At 39.7% G+C, this 15,842-nt stretch overlaps 1 protein-coding gene and 1 non-coding gene across 2 annotated transcripts in view; one reads left to right on the plus strand and one right to left on the minus strand.

Moving 5' to 3' along the window:
• LOC144365088 (antigen WC1.1-like) overlaps nt 1-15,842 on the plus strand; it is a 63,985-nt gene that overhangs the window by 35,381 nt on the left and 12,762 nt on the right. Inside the window, exons 8-13 of the mRNA XM_078015890.1 lie at nt 2,737-2,829; nt 2,907-3,221; nt 4,714-5,028; nt 7,822-8,136; nt 14,497-14,805; nt 14,897-15,214. Coding sequence (XP_077872016.1) covers nt 2,737-2,829; nt 2,907-3,221; nt 4,714-5,028; nt 7,822-8,136; nt 14,497-14,805; nt 14,897-15,214 — 1,665 coding nt within the window. The remainder of the gene's footprint in view (nt 1-2,736; nt 2,830-2,906; nt 3,222-4,713; nt 5,029-7,821; nt 8,137-14,496; nt 14,806-14,896; nt 15,215-15,842) is intronic.
• Trnaa-ugc (transfer RNA alanine (anticodon UGC)) lies at nt 1,872-1,944 on the minus strand. Its single transcript has one exon. It is a non-coding gene; the product is annotated as a tRNA-Ala (tRNA).

Below are 15,842 nucleotides of genomic sequence, written 5' to 3' on the forward strand. Positions count from 1 at the left end.
TATCATGGTGGAAGAGTGTAGCAGGAGAAGGCAGGTCAGGAGATGGCCACCAAGAAGCAGAAATAGGGAGAACTCTGCTCGACAAGGACAATATATAAAACCCAAAGACAGGCCACCAGGCACCTACCTCATCCAGCCACACCCTACCTGCCTATAGTCAGCACCCAGTTAATACTAACAGAGGATTAATGTGCTGATTAGGTTAAGGCTCATATACTCTGATCATTTCATTTTTAAACTTTCTTTCATTGAATCTCACACATGAGCTCTTGGAGGACACCCAGTATCTGAAATAAAACTACAAGTTTTCAGCTTCGCTTTTTTGTGGCTTTGTTTTTCTTGTTTCTGTTTTTTAAATTTTCTTATTCTTTGATAATTTGAAAAATCTGAATAAGCTTCAAAGATAGTATAAAATTCCCAAGTAACCTAACACATATTTCTCAATACTATTATTTTTCTGTATTATCCTATAATTCTGCCATATTTATCCCTGAATATATAAAATATTTTTAGTGGTTAGTTAAGAGTAAGTGGATAAGGTGATATGTCCCCTCAGTCTTCAAATATTTTCAAGATTTTCTTACATGTATGATATGTCAAGATCATTGTACTGTCATGTGTAACTAATAAAAATAAATAAGTTTTAAAAAACGATTTTCTTACGTAATCAAGTGTCATTGCCAAATTTCATAAATTAACTTTGTTGGCTTCCACATATAATGGAGAACTTGTAGTACTTTTCTTTCTGTGTCTGGGTTATTGAACTTAACATGATGTCCTATAATTCCCACCATTTGATGCAAAAGGCAGGACTTCATTTTGTTTATGACTGTATTTATACCACATTTGCTTCATGAATTTGTCTTTCAATGGGCACCTGATTCCATATAGTAGCTATTATGAATAGTGCCACAGTAAGCATGGGAATATAGGATTACTGTTTCAGAATAAATGTAATTGTCCTGGTTGCTATTGCTTTTTAATCCATTCCTCCCCCCACCAAAAAAAAATAGTGACACAAATAAAGAATTCATTTTATTTTGCCCATGATTTCCAGATTCAAAAATTTGGCAAGGGCTCTTGGCAGTTGCCATTTGTGGTCTCATGAGGTTGCACTTGGATCTCATCTGCAGCAGAGGTCATTGAAGCCTTGACCAAGCTGGGAATCCAGGACAGTTCATTCACATGGCTGGTAGCTTAAAGTTCACCTGGGGTTGCTGACGGAACCACCTGTAAATGCTCTCTCCCACATGATAGTCTCTACAGAGTAGATTTCCCATAAAGCAAACATACTACTAAGTGAAGAATGGGAGGCATGACTTTCTTAGCAAGGTTCTTAAGTCAAGCTGTGCTGGCTTCACCACATTCTGTTGTTTATAGACAACTCACTCCTGTCAGCCCAGAATGGAGGGAAGAAGAAATGGACTGCACAGGTCAATAGATAGAGTGTCACAGATATTGTGGGTATTTTTTTAAATGACAGGTGTGTTAACTATCTCACTTTGTATTTTCTGATTTATACTTTTGCACTACCACTAATGGCCTTAATACCTAAAACTTGTAGAGTATATAGGAATGTTAGGTTCTCTCACCACGTCTCTTCATTTCCTATTATATTTCCTATGTTTTTGTCTTTCTGTTCTTCACTCTGTATTTTCCCACTTACTATTTATATTTTGTACTGATCTACATTATTGTTACACTTATCCTCTGGTTTCTCATTTTTAACTACTGACTTTTTATTGGTTCTTTTAATAATATTAACTCTCAAATATTTGTTGGATTTTTGTGATCATTTCTCTACCAAAATTCCCATCATGTCATTTATTGATTCTTTGTGTGTGTGTGTGTGTGTGTGTGTGTGTGTGTGTGTGTGGTGCTGGGGATTGAACCCAGAGCCTTGTGCATGCAAGGCAAGCGCTCTACCAACTGAGCTATACCCCAGCCCTCCCATCATGTCATTTAATTTACAAAATGTAATTGTGATTATTTTAATTACCTATAAGGTAATTCACCAGGACCACCCTCTGAAAATCTTTCCTTTTTTTCTCCTTTGTTCACTTCATTTTCTTCCTAAATTTTTTTATATGTGTGGTTGTTTTTGTTTTTGTCTTTTCTTGAAAAACATTGTATTTGAAAAATATTTCTTCCTACAAAACATTCAGAAATGATTTTATTTTGCTTTTCAATTCACTTTATTTAGGGTATATCACATTATACAAAGAAAAGTGAAATGGTGAGTTATTGGGCACTCATTCGTATGACAAAAATTCTTTAGTTCACAAAATATGATACAAGTTTTCTGAATGTTTAAAAGGATTCTCCTCTTTGGTCTACCCTAATTTTTACTAGTGTACTCACAGGAAATGTGGCAAACATGCTGAGATTTTTCAGAGTCTCAACTACTACCTTTGAATGGTCAAATACCTCCAAGACAAAATAACTGATGTTAGTTTTTACTTTTCCCTGAACTAGATTCCAAAAATGTCTTGCTTCCCTGGGAGATATGCAATGCTCTTAAGCAGCACTAATATATTCACACTTTCTATAGTCATTCCTGGTACTTGATTTTAAAAAAAAAAAAAAAGAGTGTGTCAAAAACCACAGCAGATATCTTAAGTAGAAGATGAGCTCTGGAGATAGAAAATTACTAATAATGGGCTTTAGTTTTGAGATATCATCACCAGGTTATTGTCTAGTTTAATTCAGTTTCCTTTTCTCTAAACCTTTTGGTAGGAAACCAGACCCAGTTGCTGCTCCAGTGCAATGACTCCTGGTCAGACCCAGCAGGCTCTGCATCCTCAGAGGGCCAAACTGCCAACTGCTCAGGTGAGCAAGGACCCCAGCACCCGAGCCTTCCCAATCCCTGTATAACTGCCCACTGACATGACCCTGTCTCTCCTTAGACAGCAGACAGCTCCGCCTGGTGGATGGGGGCAGTCACTGCGCAGGGAGAGTGGAGATCCTGCAGCAGGGCTCCTGGGGCTCCATCTGTGATGACAGCTGGGACCTGAATGATGCCCATGTGGTGTGCAGACAGCTGGGCTGTGGAGTGGCCTTGGAGGCCACCATCTCTGCTCACTTCGGAGAGGGATCAGGGCCCATCTGGCTGGATGAGCTGAACTGCACAGGAGAGGAGGCCCATGTGTGGCAGTGCCCTTCCCAGGGCTGGGGGCAGCACAACTGCAGTCACAAGGATGATGCTGGGGTCATCTGCTCAGGTCTGTGGTGCACACTGTGCACAGGCTGGGAGGGCAAGAGAGGGTCTGTGCGTGAGCTCTTTCTCATCCAGTGAGGAGATCCACGGAAGAGGGTAGAGGAAAGTGTGGCTGTGGAGTCACTAATCAAGACCTCCTGAGACAAAGCAGGAAGCAGGTCTGCTTATATTACACATTTATATATATTTAATTTATATATATTTAGGCAGTAAATATATATAAATTAAATATATTTTTATTTGTATATATTCAGGCAGTAGCTAAACAGATTACAGGCAGCTACCAATGCAATTTCTGCTGTCATTGCAATGACCAATTGAGGAGTGGGCCATGGAGCAAGCACAGGGACTGCAACACATGGCCTCATACCCAGTGCTGTGCCTATGGGGTAAGCGGCCTGCCGCTCACACGCCTAGCATGAGGGGAATGGCCTGCCACTCAGATGCCCTTAATGTATGCCATGTATGGAGTATTCCATGCACCTCTCCCCACAGGTCTACAGGATGATGTCTGAGCCCTAGGACAGGGATGAGGACAGAGCAAAGGGAAGGACAGTTCCTGTTCTTCCAGCAGAGAAAATAAGGTGCTTCCGTTTCCTGCTGCAGCAACTGAGCCTTCTGCTCCTTCCTTCTCAGCACTGTCCCCTGACACAGTCATTCTCTACAGTGTTCATTTAAAGCAGTCATTACTCTTCTGTGACATGTGGGAGCAACATCCTGACCCACTGAATTAGTTTTATATTCCGGCTGTAACAATTTACCATAGACTGAGTGGTCAAAACAACACAAATTTATCATCTTATAGTGTGTAGGTTAGAATTTTGACCTGGGTCTGTCTGGGCTATAAATAAGGTGTCAGCAGCCTATAACAGCTGAAGCTCTGGGAAGACTCCATTCTAGCCTTTTTCAGCTTCTAGAAGTTGTCTGAATTCCTTGTCTCATGGCCCCTTTCCTCTTCAATACAATAGCATTGCAACATTCTGACCATTATTCCATGTTCACATTTTCCTCCCATGAGGATCAGAAAGAATTATCTGTTTTTGACCATACAGGTCAAAGGATATAATTAGATTGTGCTCACCTATTAATCCAGGATGATCCAGGATGATCCATAAAAGGATTTCTTTAAATCTGTCTGAAAAGCTCTTTCGCAATGAGGTAAAATATTCACAGGCTCTGAGGATCAGGGAGTGGACATATTTGGATCTCCACAATTCTGCCACCCTCTCTCCCACCCTGCTCTTCTAGGGTCTGTCAAATGGACAGTGTTCTTGCCTATTCATTTGCTAATATTACATTGTTATAGAAACAGAAAGAGAGGTACAAGTTAGCAAAACAGGTTAGAGGGACAAAAAAACTTCCAGTCTTCCACCTAGTGGGCACTTCCTCGGGACAGTCAGCAATGAGCATTCACTACTTAGGAATAATAAAATTTTAAAAAACAGCAGTAAGAGTTGAATGCTCACTGTGCCCTGTCTTCCTCCTCTTGCTTTCAGAGTTCCTGGCCCTCAGGTTGGTGAGTGAGGACCAGGAGTGTACTGGGTGGCTGGAGGTTTTCTACAACAACACCTGGGGCAGTGTCTGCCACAGCCCCATGGAACCTGTGACCTTGTCCGTGATCTGCAGACAGCTTGGCTGTGGGGACACTGGGACCCTGGATTTCCTGGTTCCTTCCAGGGAAGGTTCTAGACCCCACTGGGTGGATGGAATTCGCTGTCGGGAAACTGATACCTCTCTCTGGCAGTGTCCTTCTGAGCCCTGGAAACACCAATCTTGCCCTTCAAATGAGGAAGCTCATATCACGTGTACAGGTGACCTGTATATTTGTACTATAAAAATTACTATTACTAAAAAGGACTATAAAAATTCAGTAATAATCATTTAAACTTAATAACAAGTTAAAAAGCAATAGATAAAGGAAAGAATAAATACAAAAAGAACAATAAAGTAAATTAATAAGGAAAAATTAATTTAAAAAGAAGGCTATAGAAGAAAATATCTTCTCTTTAGAAGAATAAAGGGGATATAAATATAAGAAGATATCTATTTTATATAAAGAAAATATGAGAAAAAAGAAAAGAGAAAAATTCATTTAAAGAATTTTAAAATGCATTAAATATGTAATAGTAAGGAAAATATAAAAATGTAATATTAAAAAAGAAAAAAGTGCATCAAAAATTCTTCCCAGACAAAATACTGGCAGGCAGAGAACTCTTACCTGTCATTTAACATTTGAGTCCACCAAATATGTGGGTTTAGTAGGCTAAAAAAGAAACCAGTTGTCATTCTTTTGAATTTCCATCAAAAAAAAAACTAGGATATGGTCTGATATGCCTGCTCACTTAGCTCCTCATTTCCTGCATGGAGGTTAAGGAATGTTGATTGTGCAGGCCATAATCATGAGGAAGAGGTTCTGTTTGCAAATGTGGGGGCATAGTAGAGAGCCACAGCCAAAGGCGCCCCAGCAAATTTCCAGCTGCCAGCAATCCAGCTGCCGGCTGATGATTGGCTCACAGTGGCCCCAGCAACATCTAGCTGATTGGCTCCTCTGTGGTGATGTTCATTGGGCTGTTTCCCTGCCCTTCAGACTGCCAGCTGATGATTGGCTCACAGCAGCCCCAGCAACATCTAGTTGATTGGCTCCTCTGCGGTGATGTTCATTGGACTGTTTCCCTGCCCTTTCAGACCACGGAGCTGCTCATTGGGGGACTTCTTTGGCTCCGCCCACGCGACCCAGCCAATCGACCTCAAGAGCAGGAGGATTGTGGGAGGTGGTGAGGTGTGTGGGTGAGAGGCTTGTGGAAGCAGGTGGTGGCAGTTGGGCTCTGAGGGTTTTTTCCTGAGGAGCTGTTTTGTTTGACGTTTGTAGTTCTAAAAATAAAGTTAGTTTCTTTTGACAAGTGGCTCCTGAATTGTGCCCAGCCAGACTGCAACAGTCAAAGTCACCATAAGCCCTTCCTTCAGGACCAAATGTGGACCCAAATGTGGGCACACAATTCCTTCAGGACCAAATGTGGACCCAAATGTGGGCACACAATTGCTCTAGAGATCTCATGCCCATGGGGCATGCCAAGTGTCCTAGTCTTGGTGAATCCTTGGAACACCTGTAAAAAGTGGTATAAGCAATCAAACCACTAAGCTCCACCCTAGAGATGGGGCACAAAATGTGGTGAATTGCTAGGTGTGGTCTCTGAGCTCTCAGACGTGGCCTGTGTGTGCAACCATATGAGACTAGAATCACTCCTCTTCATAGAAAGAAGGATCACATATCAATGAGAACTTTAGTCCCTCCTCTGCCACTACCTCAGTGTGTTTCTGGCAGTCACTCTTCCTATCTGAGAATGTAGGCGGTCACTCTTTCATCCAGTTACTGTGGAGGGGTGACCCAGAGATGCTGAATTATGATTAAACCATATTTTATAATCCCAGCACAGTTTAGCCCCTACAATGGGTCCCTTCTCAAGATGACCCTCACTCACAGCACTCTGAGAGCTTGCTGAGCAATGTGAGAGTTCCTTCTCTAAAACTCTCAGAACAACACCTCAAACTTGATTTAAAGCTTGTAAGAACCATGTGTTTCTCCCACAGGTAAGATAGTTGGAGTTGAAGTTATAAATTGCCTTGTACTTTTCTCTGGGCTTGTCATTTCTTTACTGGTACCCAATTTTCTTCCTCTTTCTCTTCTCAGAATACAGTTTCCCCTGTGTTCCCTGACTCTTGTCACTCACAGAGTCACAAAAAGGGTACTTCTATTCTGTCGTTTGCCTCCTCATCAAGAACTCCTGGCAGGAAGTTGAAGCACAGATTAGATATATTTGGGGAGAAAGTAACATTCTATGATTCCTAGTGGCATTTGGGCAATGTCAAAATATGACATCATCTATTTGGGGAGGTTGCCCAATAGACCTATAATAAACATAAATTTGAAATTAAATATCCATATTTGAACTATGAAGCCTAGACTCATTAGTAAAATATATTGCATTAACTCTGATTTGTCTTATGATCCATTCATTTTTCAGTCTTAATGTCTATCTAATTGCATTTTTTCCTGGATTCATGGCTGTCAACTGAAACACCTGATGATCTCATCCCCATTTCCTACTCCATTCCCTGTGCTCTCATCCTTCCAAATCTCAGGCCATGGGCACTGAGGAATATATTATAAGAAATGAATTCAGATAATGGCCCATTACAGTAACTCTTAGAAATCACTCAGAAAAAAAAAAAAACATTGAGCTACTTAAAGTAGGAATCTTGGCATTTCTCCAATTGTTTTTTCACATGATATGCAGAAATCTACCAATAACAAGTTTTACTCTGATCAGATCTACATAATAACTTCTGCCTAAAACTGCTCACTTGATTATGTTGTGATTAATTCCATTTCTTTTTTTATAATTAATTCTCCAATATGTTATGGTAGAAACTGAGACTTAGCTGCTACCATAGTACAATGAATGACTCCATGTCTTAACAGCACATTCTGCATTCTGAAAGTAATTCTGCCAACTACTTGGGTGGGAGAGAAAGTACCACATGATAAGAGAACATTTCTCATTCTCTTTGTAAATACAACTATTGACATGATTCTTTCTCCTCAGAGAGCCCACAGCTCCGCCTGGTGGATGGGGGCAGTCGATGTGCAGGCAGAGTGGAGATCCTTCACCAGCATTCCTGGGGCACTGTCTGTGGAGACAGCTGGGACCTGAAAGATTCTCAAGTGGTATGCAGACAAATGGGCTGTGGAGAGGCCTTCAATGCCTGGCTCTATGCACAAGTTGAAGAGGGATCAAGGCCCATCTGGCTGACACAGCTGGCATGCACAGGAGAGGAGGACTACTTGTGGAATTGCCCTTCCCTGGGCTGGGGAAAGAACAAATGTGAGCCCTATGATGATGCAGGCGTCATCTGCTCAGGTATGGTCTGTGCATTCTCCACTACCTAAGAGAAAGGAAAGTTCCAGGAAGTAGTGTCTGATCCCTGGGAGAATAAGATAAATTGTCCAGAGAGGAGTAGGAGGTCCCTCCTCAATCAGTAGATTCAGGGATAACAATGGATGATGGGCTTCATCTATTACTGTCTTGTAAATCTCTAATAGTGTCCTTTCCCTTCTCAACTCTCTTATTTGACAAGATATTTTTTGTAGAGTATTTCAATATAAAATCAATCTTCATAATTTTATTCCTCTAATTTACTATTTTTAGGATTAGCACACAGGTTAGCACACAAACTCTATTTGCAGAAATTTTCAAAGGACAAATGATCATGAGGCCCCACTTTCCTCAGTTGAGCTGAGTGTTCGTAATGTAGAGTCAGAGATATTTTTGCATTGGCTTAGTAGGTATATGGGCACAGGGATTAAACACATCACAAGGGAATTTATATGCTACTGGAAAGTTGCAATTCTCCTTTCCAGATTCAAACATCAGAATTCTTAGTTCATTGGTAGGAAGGGCCAGAGAACTGTGAGTGAAATGTTGGGAGTCACAATTTCTCCTTCCATCAGTACTATGGTAGATTCTCTCTACATTTCTGTTTCAAGCAATTTCTGTATAAACTCTTATTGGAAAGTGAATTTAACACTGTGCTCCCAGATCAATGTTGAAAGCAATAGAATATTAATGCATGTTTATTATGGTAAGAGATTATGTAGTTTAGGACTCAGATCAAGATGGTTATTAAGTGATCTCCCACACATACACCACATAAAACTTTTCACAGAACAAATGGCTTGATAGGAGAAAATAAACCAGGTGTGTGAAAAAGAAAAGAAACAAGTGAGTGCCTGCTTTTATGATAATAAAAAAAAAGACACAATGAAAGAAGGAGGAAACGTTGCCCTTTCCCATAATTCAAGGAAAACAATGTAAGTGTCCCAACATGAAGGACAATGCCTCCTTCTTTGGGAATGGAAAGGTAATTAAGTTTAGGCCTTAGATGTGTAACTCAAGACTAAGAAGGTACCCCGTAGAGCACAACACGCCTCATCCCCCATGCCAGTAAACTAAGACTGAGACTCTGGAACTATGTTTAATTAGACAGCAGAGAGACTGTCTCCACCAATGCTCCTCCAACCTATCTTAACAACAACAAAAAATCAAGTCTCCACTTGCTAAGAAGCAAGATGCAAAAGCAGAAATAGGATTTTGTCTTAGATCACAATGCCAGGTCCACCATGGTGATACTCAGCACTCAGTAGGAATTAGAGACCTCAAAGGTGTCACAGAACTCCTAGAGCAAGAGCTGTGTGCTGGTGGGACAGACTCAAGAAGAACCCGTGGTTGGTTGCAGGAGTCTTGATCCATCAGTCCATTTCAACAGTAGGCAGCTCATAGCATTGAGGGCCTTGGTCCCTCCCCAGTTCTGTGTTGGCAGGCTGTGGCCTCAGTGTGTGACAGCATTGCAGTGTTGGTGGCCACAGGACCACCCTCCTCATTGCTTCCCAAAGCCCCAAGCAGCACACTATGGAAAGTGTGTTTGGGGGTGAAATTTAGTTGGGCACCCAGATTTGACCTGGAGACTTGGGCTCTTTACATATTATAATAAGCTCTCAAAGATGAAGGATAAAGAGTCTCAAGCAATCAAAAGAAATAAACAACCCATAAGGGTGTCCTAATTTACTTGACAGTGAACTTCTCAACAGGAAACATGTAGACCTGAAGTGAGTGTCATGAAATTTTCATAGAACCGAAGAATAAATCTGCCAATCAAAAATACAGAACATGGCAAATCTGTCCTTTACAGAGAAATACAAAGACATTATCAGACAGCTCCACATAAAGTTAACATATAATGCAGCAATTCACTGCTGAGCATATATCCAAAGGAAATGAAATTAGGATGTTGAAAAGACATCTGTACTCCCATGTTCATGGCAGTGCTACTGACAGTAGCTAGGAAAGGGAAACAATGTAAGTGTCCATCAACTAATACAGGGATACAATGAAGTACATTTACATAATGGAATACTCTTCATCCAAAAAAAAGTAAAAAATAAAAAGGAATGAAATATTTTCATTTGCTGCAGCATGCATGGCCTGAAAATCATTAGGTTAAATGAAATTAGTCAGGCAAAGAAGGAGAAGGCTCTTCTAAATCTCACTATATATTGAATCTGAAAGAGTTGACCTCATAAAAGTTCAGAACATTAGACTAGAATTGTGATTACCATAAGCTGGAATGTGTAGCGGTTAGAAATGGAAAGTTTTAGATTGATCAATTAGTAATAGCCTTTACTTAGATAGGAACAAGAAGTTCTGGTGCACCATTGCACAGCAGGAAGACTATAGATAACAGTAATAAGCTTTATTTCAAAAAGCCAAAAGATAACATTGGAAATTGTCACAGAAGGAAATGAAAAGATAACAAAATGTGCACATATATCAAGAAATCTATTTACTCCATTAATAGGTATGATATTTATGTTTTGGGTATCAAATTGAGATAAATTTAATTTAAATGAAAAAAGAAGGAAAATTATACAGGTGAAAAGATATGAGAGAAGGTTATATAGTTTATATATGATGGATTCAGTAATACAAGAGAAGTGCATTGAGAGGTAAATTTGATAAGAATAAGGACAATGGAACAAAAAACAACTTTTTGAGTTTCCAGTGCCTGGCAAATTGCACTGGAGAGTTGACAAAGAGCACATAAGGATTATCTGAGTAGCACAAAAGATAATGCTGTATGATATTGACTCTGTGTATATCTGTGTAAATTCTGTATACCCTTGCTGTTTAAAAGAGGAATAATTTGTAAGATTGACTCAATGTTGAGATATTGAGGTTAGAAACTTGAAACTTGCCCAAGGAAGCAATGTGTCCTTGAAGTAAAGAATCAGACAAGGATATACCTGACTGCAAGTTTGAATTTATTTACTCTAGTGAGAATGGGTCCTATGAATCAGTGGACCTCTGCAGATGCAATTTTTCTTTCTTTATCTAGCCAGGTCTCTCATAAACTTCAAATGGCTTGAAATTGTTTGTTTTTGTCTGCATTATTTCCTTGAAATATATATACCCAGCACCTAATAACATTTCTGGAACATGGCAAATTCTGAAAAGACATTAGTATTTTGATTTAGAAAACACGGAAGCAGACTCTGAATATTCTCTTCTACTTCTTCTCTCCTATATCAGGCTAGGGTGGAGAATTTAGATTATGTCTTCTTTGAAGACCCATCTGCCCCATTTTATCCTTTCCTAATCACAGGCATTTTTGCCCATTTCTGGGCCTCCAGTGACCATTCTCCATGTCCCCGCCCAAAAGTTCTAATAGTGATGAGAAGTGAGAGAGGCCATTTCCACAAGATGAAAGAGTCCTAGTTTTGTAAAAGCTAGAATGTGGAGAATTGGGGGTTTCCTGGGACCTGGCACAGGTACAGAAAGAGTAGTTTCCTGAAGACCAGGTTTCTACAAACCCTCCTAGGACTTGACTGAAGTGGTTTTTGCAAACAAACTCAGTTTGTAAAGTGAAGTCCACGTCTGTGAAATAAGAGTAGAGATGAGGCACCAAGGATAAAGGCACATAATATATCCTCAACAGCAGGGGCTCTTGAGGACATGGGGAGGGGATTCAAAAAGGGAGGGAGCTGAATCAAGAGGAGCTATCCTTAAGAGGCATAAATGAGGTCCCAGTGGAAAGATCTGGATGACTCCATATCTCTAACCTCTAACAAGTCACTTACTCTCCCAGGTTCTTTCTTCTCTGTCAAGACATAAGGACATAAGCACATGAGTATCTTCAATAGTATATCATTTTTAGTAACTTTTTAACACTTTGTTAACACTGTCAACAGCATTTATCACTATGGAGCTTTAAACTTAGCCATGAAAAAAGGCCATTATGTTGAGGTATTTAGGGTACTGGAGAATTCAGATAGACAGATTTAGGAATGGAAATTGAGACTGAGAATGGATTTAGAATAAATATCACAGTACCTCATTTATTTATACAGGAAACAACCAACACCCAGACCTTGCCTGTGAGCTGCCCATGTGTCTGTTCCTATTAGAGAAGCCACTAAAAGAGTCTATTTGCTGCCGTGTACCAAACACATTCTGCCCGTTCAGTTCTTATTAATGCCAATCCTCCAAATTTCTTAGGCCACAGAGCAGGACCATTTTCCTTGATTGGTTGCTGTGGGCTTTGATGCATTCTCCTTTGGGACTAAAGTATGAGTGTGTCTCTATCCCTTCTGATTCATAAAACAAAATGCAGAATTTATTCTCTTGTGTTCAAAACGTAGAGATCAAACCTTAAAGATTTAAAGTAATAAATGTATTGTTGAATTTGCAACAATACTGCCCTCTGAACTCCTCAGGATCTGTTCAGTACAACGACAGGTGCTCAGTTGATCATCTGAGCTCATGTATTGTATGAATTTTCCTCTTCACCCTCTCAGGCTATAGCTGGATTAGTTTCTCTGAACTGTGAAGACTAGAAGAGCAAAGGTGAAACCTGAATTGGGTGATCTATTTCTTTATGTGAAGTGCTTCCAATTTTTATTAATGGAAATTATACAAAAGTTTCTTGCAAATGTTTGATATTGCAATAGAACTCAGTGCCTAAGACAAAGGTACCCTCATAACATTTAAATTGGAGGACACTGTACTCAGATATCCCATTGTATTATCTTAGATAGAGCTTGGATGTAATGTTATTCTACCTCAAATTTCTTGGATGCTAGAAATGTGCAAAATACAATGAAAAAAAAGAAAAAGAAATAGTAACACTGCAGGCAAGTTTGTGTTTCTCTCTAAGATGAATCTGTAATTAGTCATTCAAACCTGGTGGCCCTCTCTGGTGATACTTGTGTTTACCTTTAATGTGAAGGTGGAACTGAGTGGAAACCAGAGTTCACAGGGAAGGAGACCTGGTGCATCCACAGGCAGAGCCTTCAGCCAGCCAGGTTTCTGTTCTGGAAGCTGATCTTTGTTGTTCCTCTCACTGGACAACCATATTGATGACTGATTTTATGATGTGCCTGCAGGTCTCATTCTCTTTAAAACATAACCTCCTAAAGATTAGTGATTTCAGTTTGGAATTTGTGTATCTGCATTTTGATGCTATAAGTAAGGTATGTTGTCATTACTACTCTATAATAATGATATAAATTAAAATTACCATTGTAGTAACACTTCAGGAATCCATAATTCATATTAATACATTAAGTTCAGAGAAAAAAGAGAGTATTCCAATTTTAATGTTTTAAGTAACAATTTTAATAAGTTATATTAATGCTTTTGGTGTTCATTGTACTTTGATGGCTTACTTAGGGGGGAATAATGAATATGCTATTCTCTTGAGAAAGTATGTCTTGCTGAACTTCTTCACTACATAAAATTACTATTATATTAAAATTTTATATCTGTAACCAAATACTTCCCCAAATATCAGAACCCATACTTGAAATTACTTCCTTATCAGCTTCAATAGATGTATAATGGATTTTTCAGACTTTGTTTATTAGGAAAAAAATCCCTAAAAAACAACACAAAACCAAAAAAAAAGTGCTCAAGCTCAAAACTCTGGATAACTTCTGTTCATTCTTCTAAATTGTCTTTCTGTCTTCTGTAATGGGGGAAATAATGTAAAGAAGACAGATTATTTGAGTCACATAACCTGGTTTCTACCTCAGCCTCACACTGTTTAGTAGGCTCTTTTCTGATCCCTAAGTGGAAAATAAGTATAAATTGTCAGTTTTTATACATACTGAATTTTTTGATTCATTAACAAATGTTATCTTATTTGGAATTAAGTATCTGTGAATTGAGAGTTTGAGGGCATAAATAGTAAAAAATTTATACTAGCTTTTTTCTACACTGAGATCACATTCACTGGATAGTTATGGATACTATAAAAAAATAAAAGGAGATAGACTGACAAAGAAAGTTATACAAAAACACAGATACCTTTATAATATGAACAATAATTTGCCCATATAAAAACTACATATATTACACAAATATATATATATATATATATATATTCATTTCTTGGACACACACATATACATGATGTATGTATATGTATGTGTGTGAGGAAGTGTTTCCTTTCTTGAATCAGCAATTTAGAACAGACCTTACAAATTCCTTCTCCAAAATTTATCTTCATACAACTGCACTGAGAATTCACATTCTGGCACCATCTGTTGAATCCTCTCCCCATGCCAGAACCCTGGAAAATGAAAAGATTTCCCAGCAATACCTGTGACTTTTAGCTTTGTAATTCTATTCCCTGACACATGTTGTTGTTTGACTTTACTACCATAGGATTTGTGCATCTGGTTGGAGGACATGGACCCTGCTCTGGGCGAGTGGAAGTGAATTCTGGAGGAGAGTGGATTCCAGTATCTGATGGGAATTTCACCTTCCCCATGGCCCAGGTCATCTGTGCAGAGCTAGGGTGTGGCAAGGCTGCATCTGTCCTGGGGAACCTGCCCTTCAGAGAGGACAGTGAACAGGTCTGGGATGAAGAGTTCCAGTGTAAGGGGCAGGAGCCTGGCCTCTGGTTCTGCCCCAGAGTGCCTTGTCCTGGAGGAAGTTGTCCCCACAGAGGGGCTGTGCAAGTTGTCTGCTCAGGTGAGACTCACAACAGGATGTTAACCTCCCTATGCACTCTGTGGGGGGTAAGAAAAATGTGGGACTGTGCTAAAATCCTGTCTTCTACCAGGATATACAGATGTTCGGCTCATGAAAAATGGCAGCTCTCAGTGTGAGGGTCAAGTGGAGATGAAGACCTCTGGAGGCTGGAGAACACTCTGTGCTTCCCACTGGAATATGGCCAATGCCAATGTTGTTTGCCGTCAGCTGGGCTGTGGAGTCGCCATCTCCACCCCAAAGGGAGCATACTTTGTGGAAGGAGGAGATGAGATCTGGAGAGACAGATTCCACTGCTCAGGGTCTGAGTCCTTCTTGTGGAATTGCCCTGTGAGTGCCCTGGGTGTTCCTGCCTGTGCCCATGGAAACACAGCCTCTGTGGTCTGCTCAGGTAAGACAGGTCAGGGCTGACTGGTACTAGAGTGGTGTGAGAGCAGACAGTGTGGAGAGCTGAGTTCACAAATGAAACATTCTGTGGTAAAATAGGATTCTTCTCAATGATCATTCATCTTTTAGGCCCTGTCAAGTGGTATTAAGAGCAATATTTTTAAGTAAGCCTTTTTATTTATTCAAATTCATGGACAACAATGTATAACAATGAATGACAGCTAAGTCATGTTCCTCACCTGGGCCATCAGAGAGTATCAGCAGCTCCCAAGAGTAACCTGCACATCTCTCCAGGCACTATGCCCTCCTCCCTTCCAAGGAAGATCACTCTAACTTCTGCAAAATATTTTTGCACATCTTGAGCTTTATGTAAAATCATGCAGTATGTTCTTTTTTCATGTCTAGTATGATTCAACATAATGTTTAAAATTCACCCATGTCTTTATTTTCAGTCAAGCTTCATTTATTTTTATTGCTGTAGATTTTTCTGCCAAATAACCAAAGGATCGTGTGTTGAGCCATTCAAATGATGTGGATGTTGGAGTTGTTTGCACTTTTTGAATACTCAAATAATAATCCTACAAATTACCATGTCAATATCTTTTAGTGCAAATATGGACATATTTGTATAT

This window comes from Ictidomys tridecemlineatus, chromosome 6 (assembly GCF_052094955.1).
Source record: "Ictidomys tridecemlineatus isolate mIctTri1 chromosome 6, mIctTri1.hap1, whole genome shotgun sequence".
NCBI lineage: Eukaryota > Metazoa > Chordata > Mammalia > Rodentia > Sciuridae > Ictidomys > Ictidomys tridecemlineatus.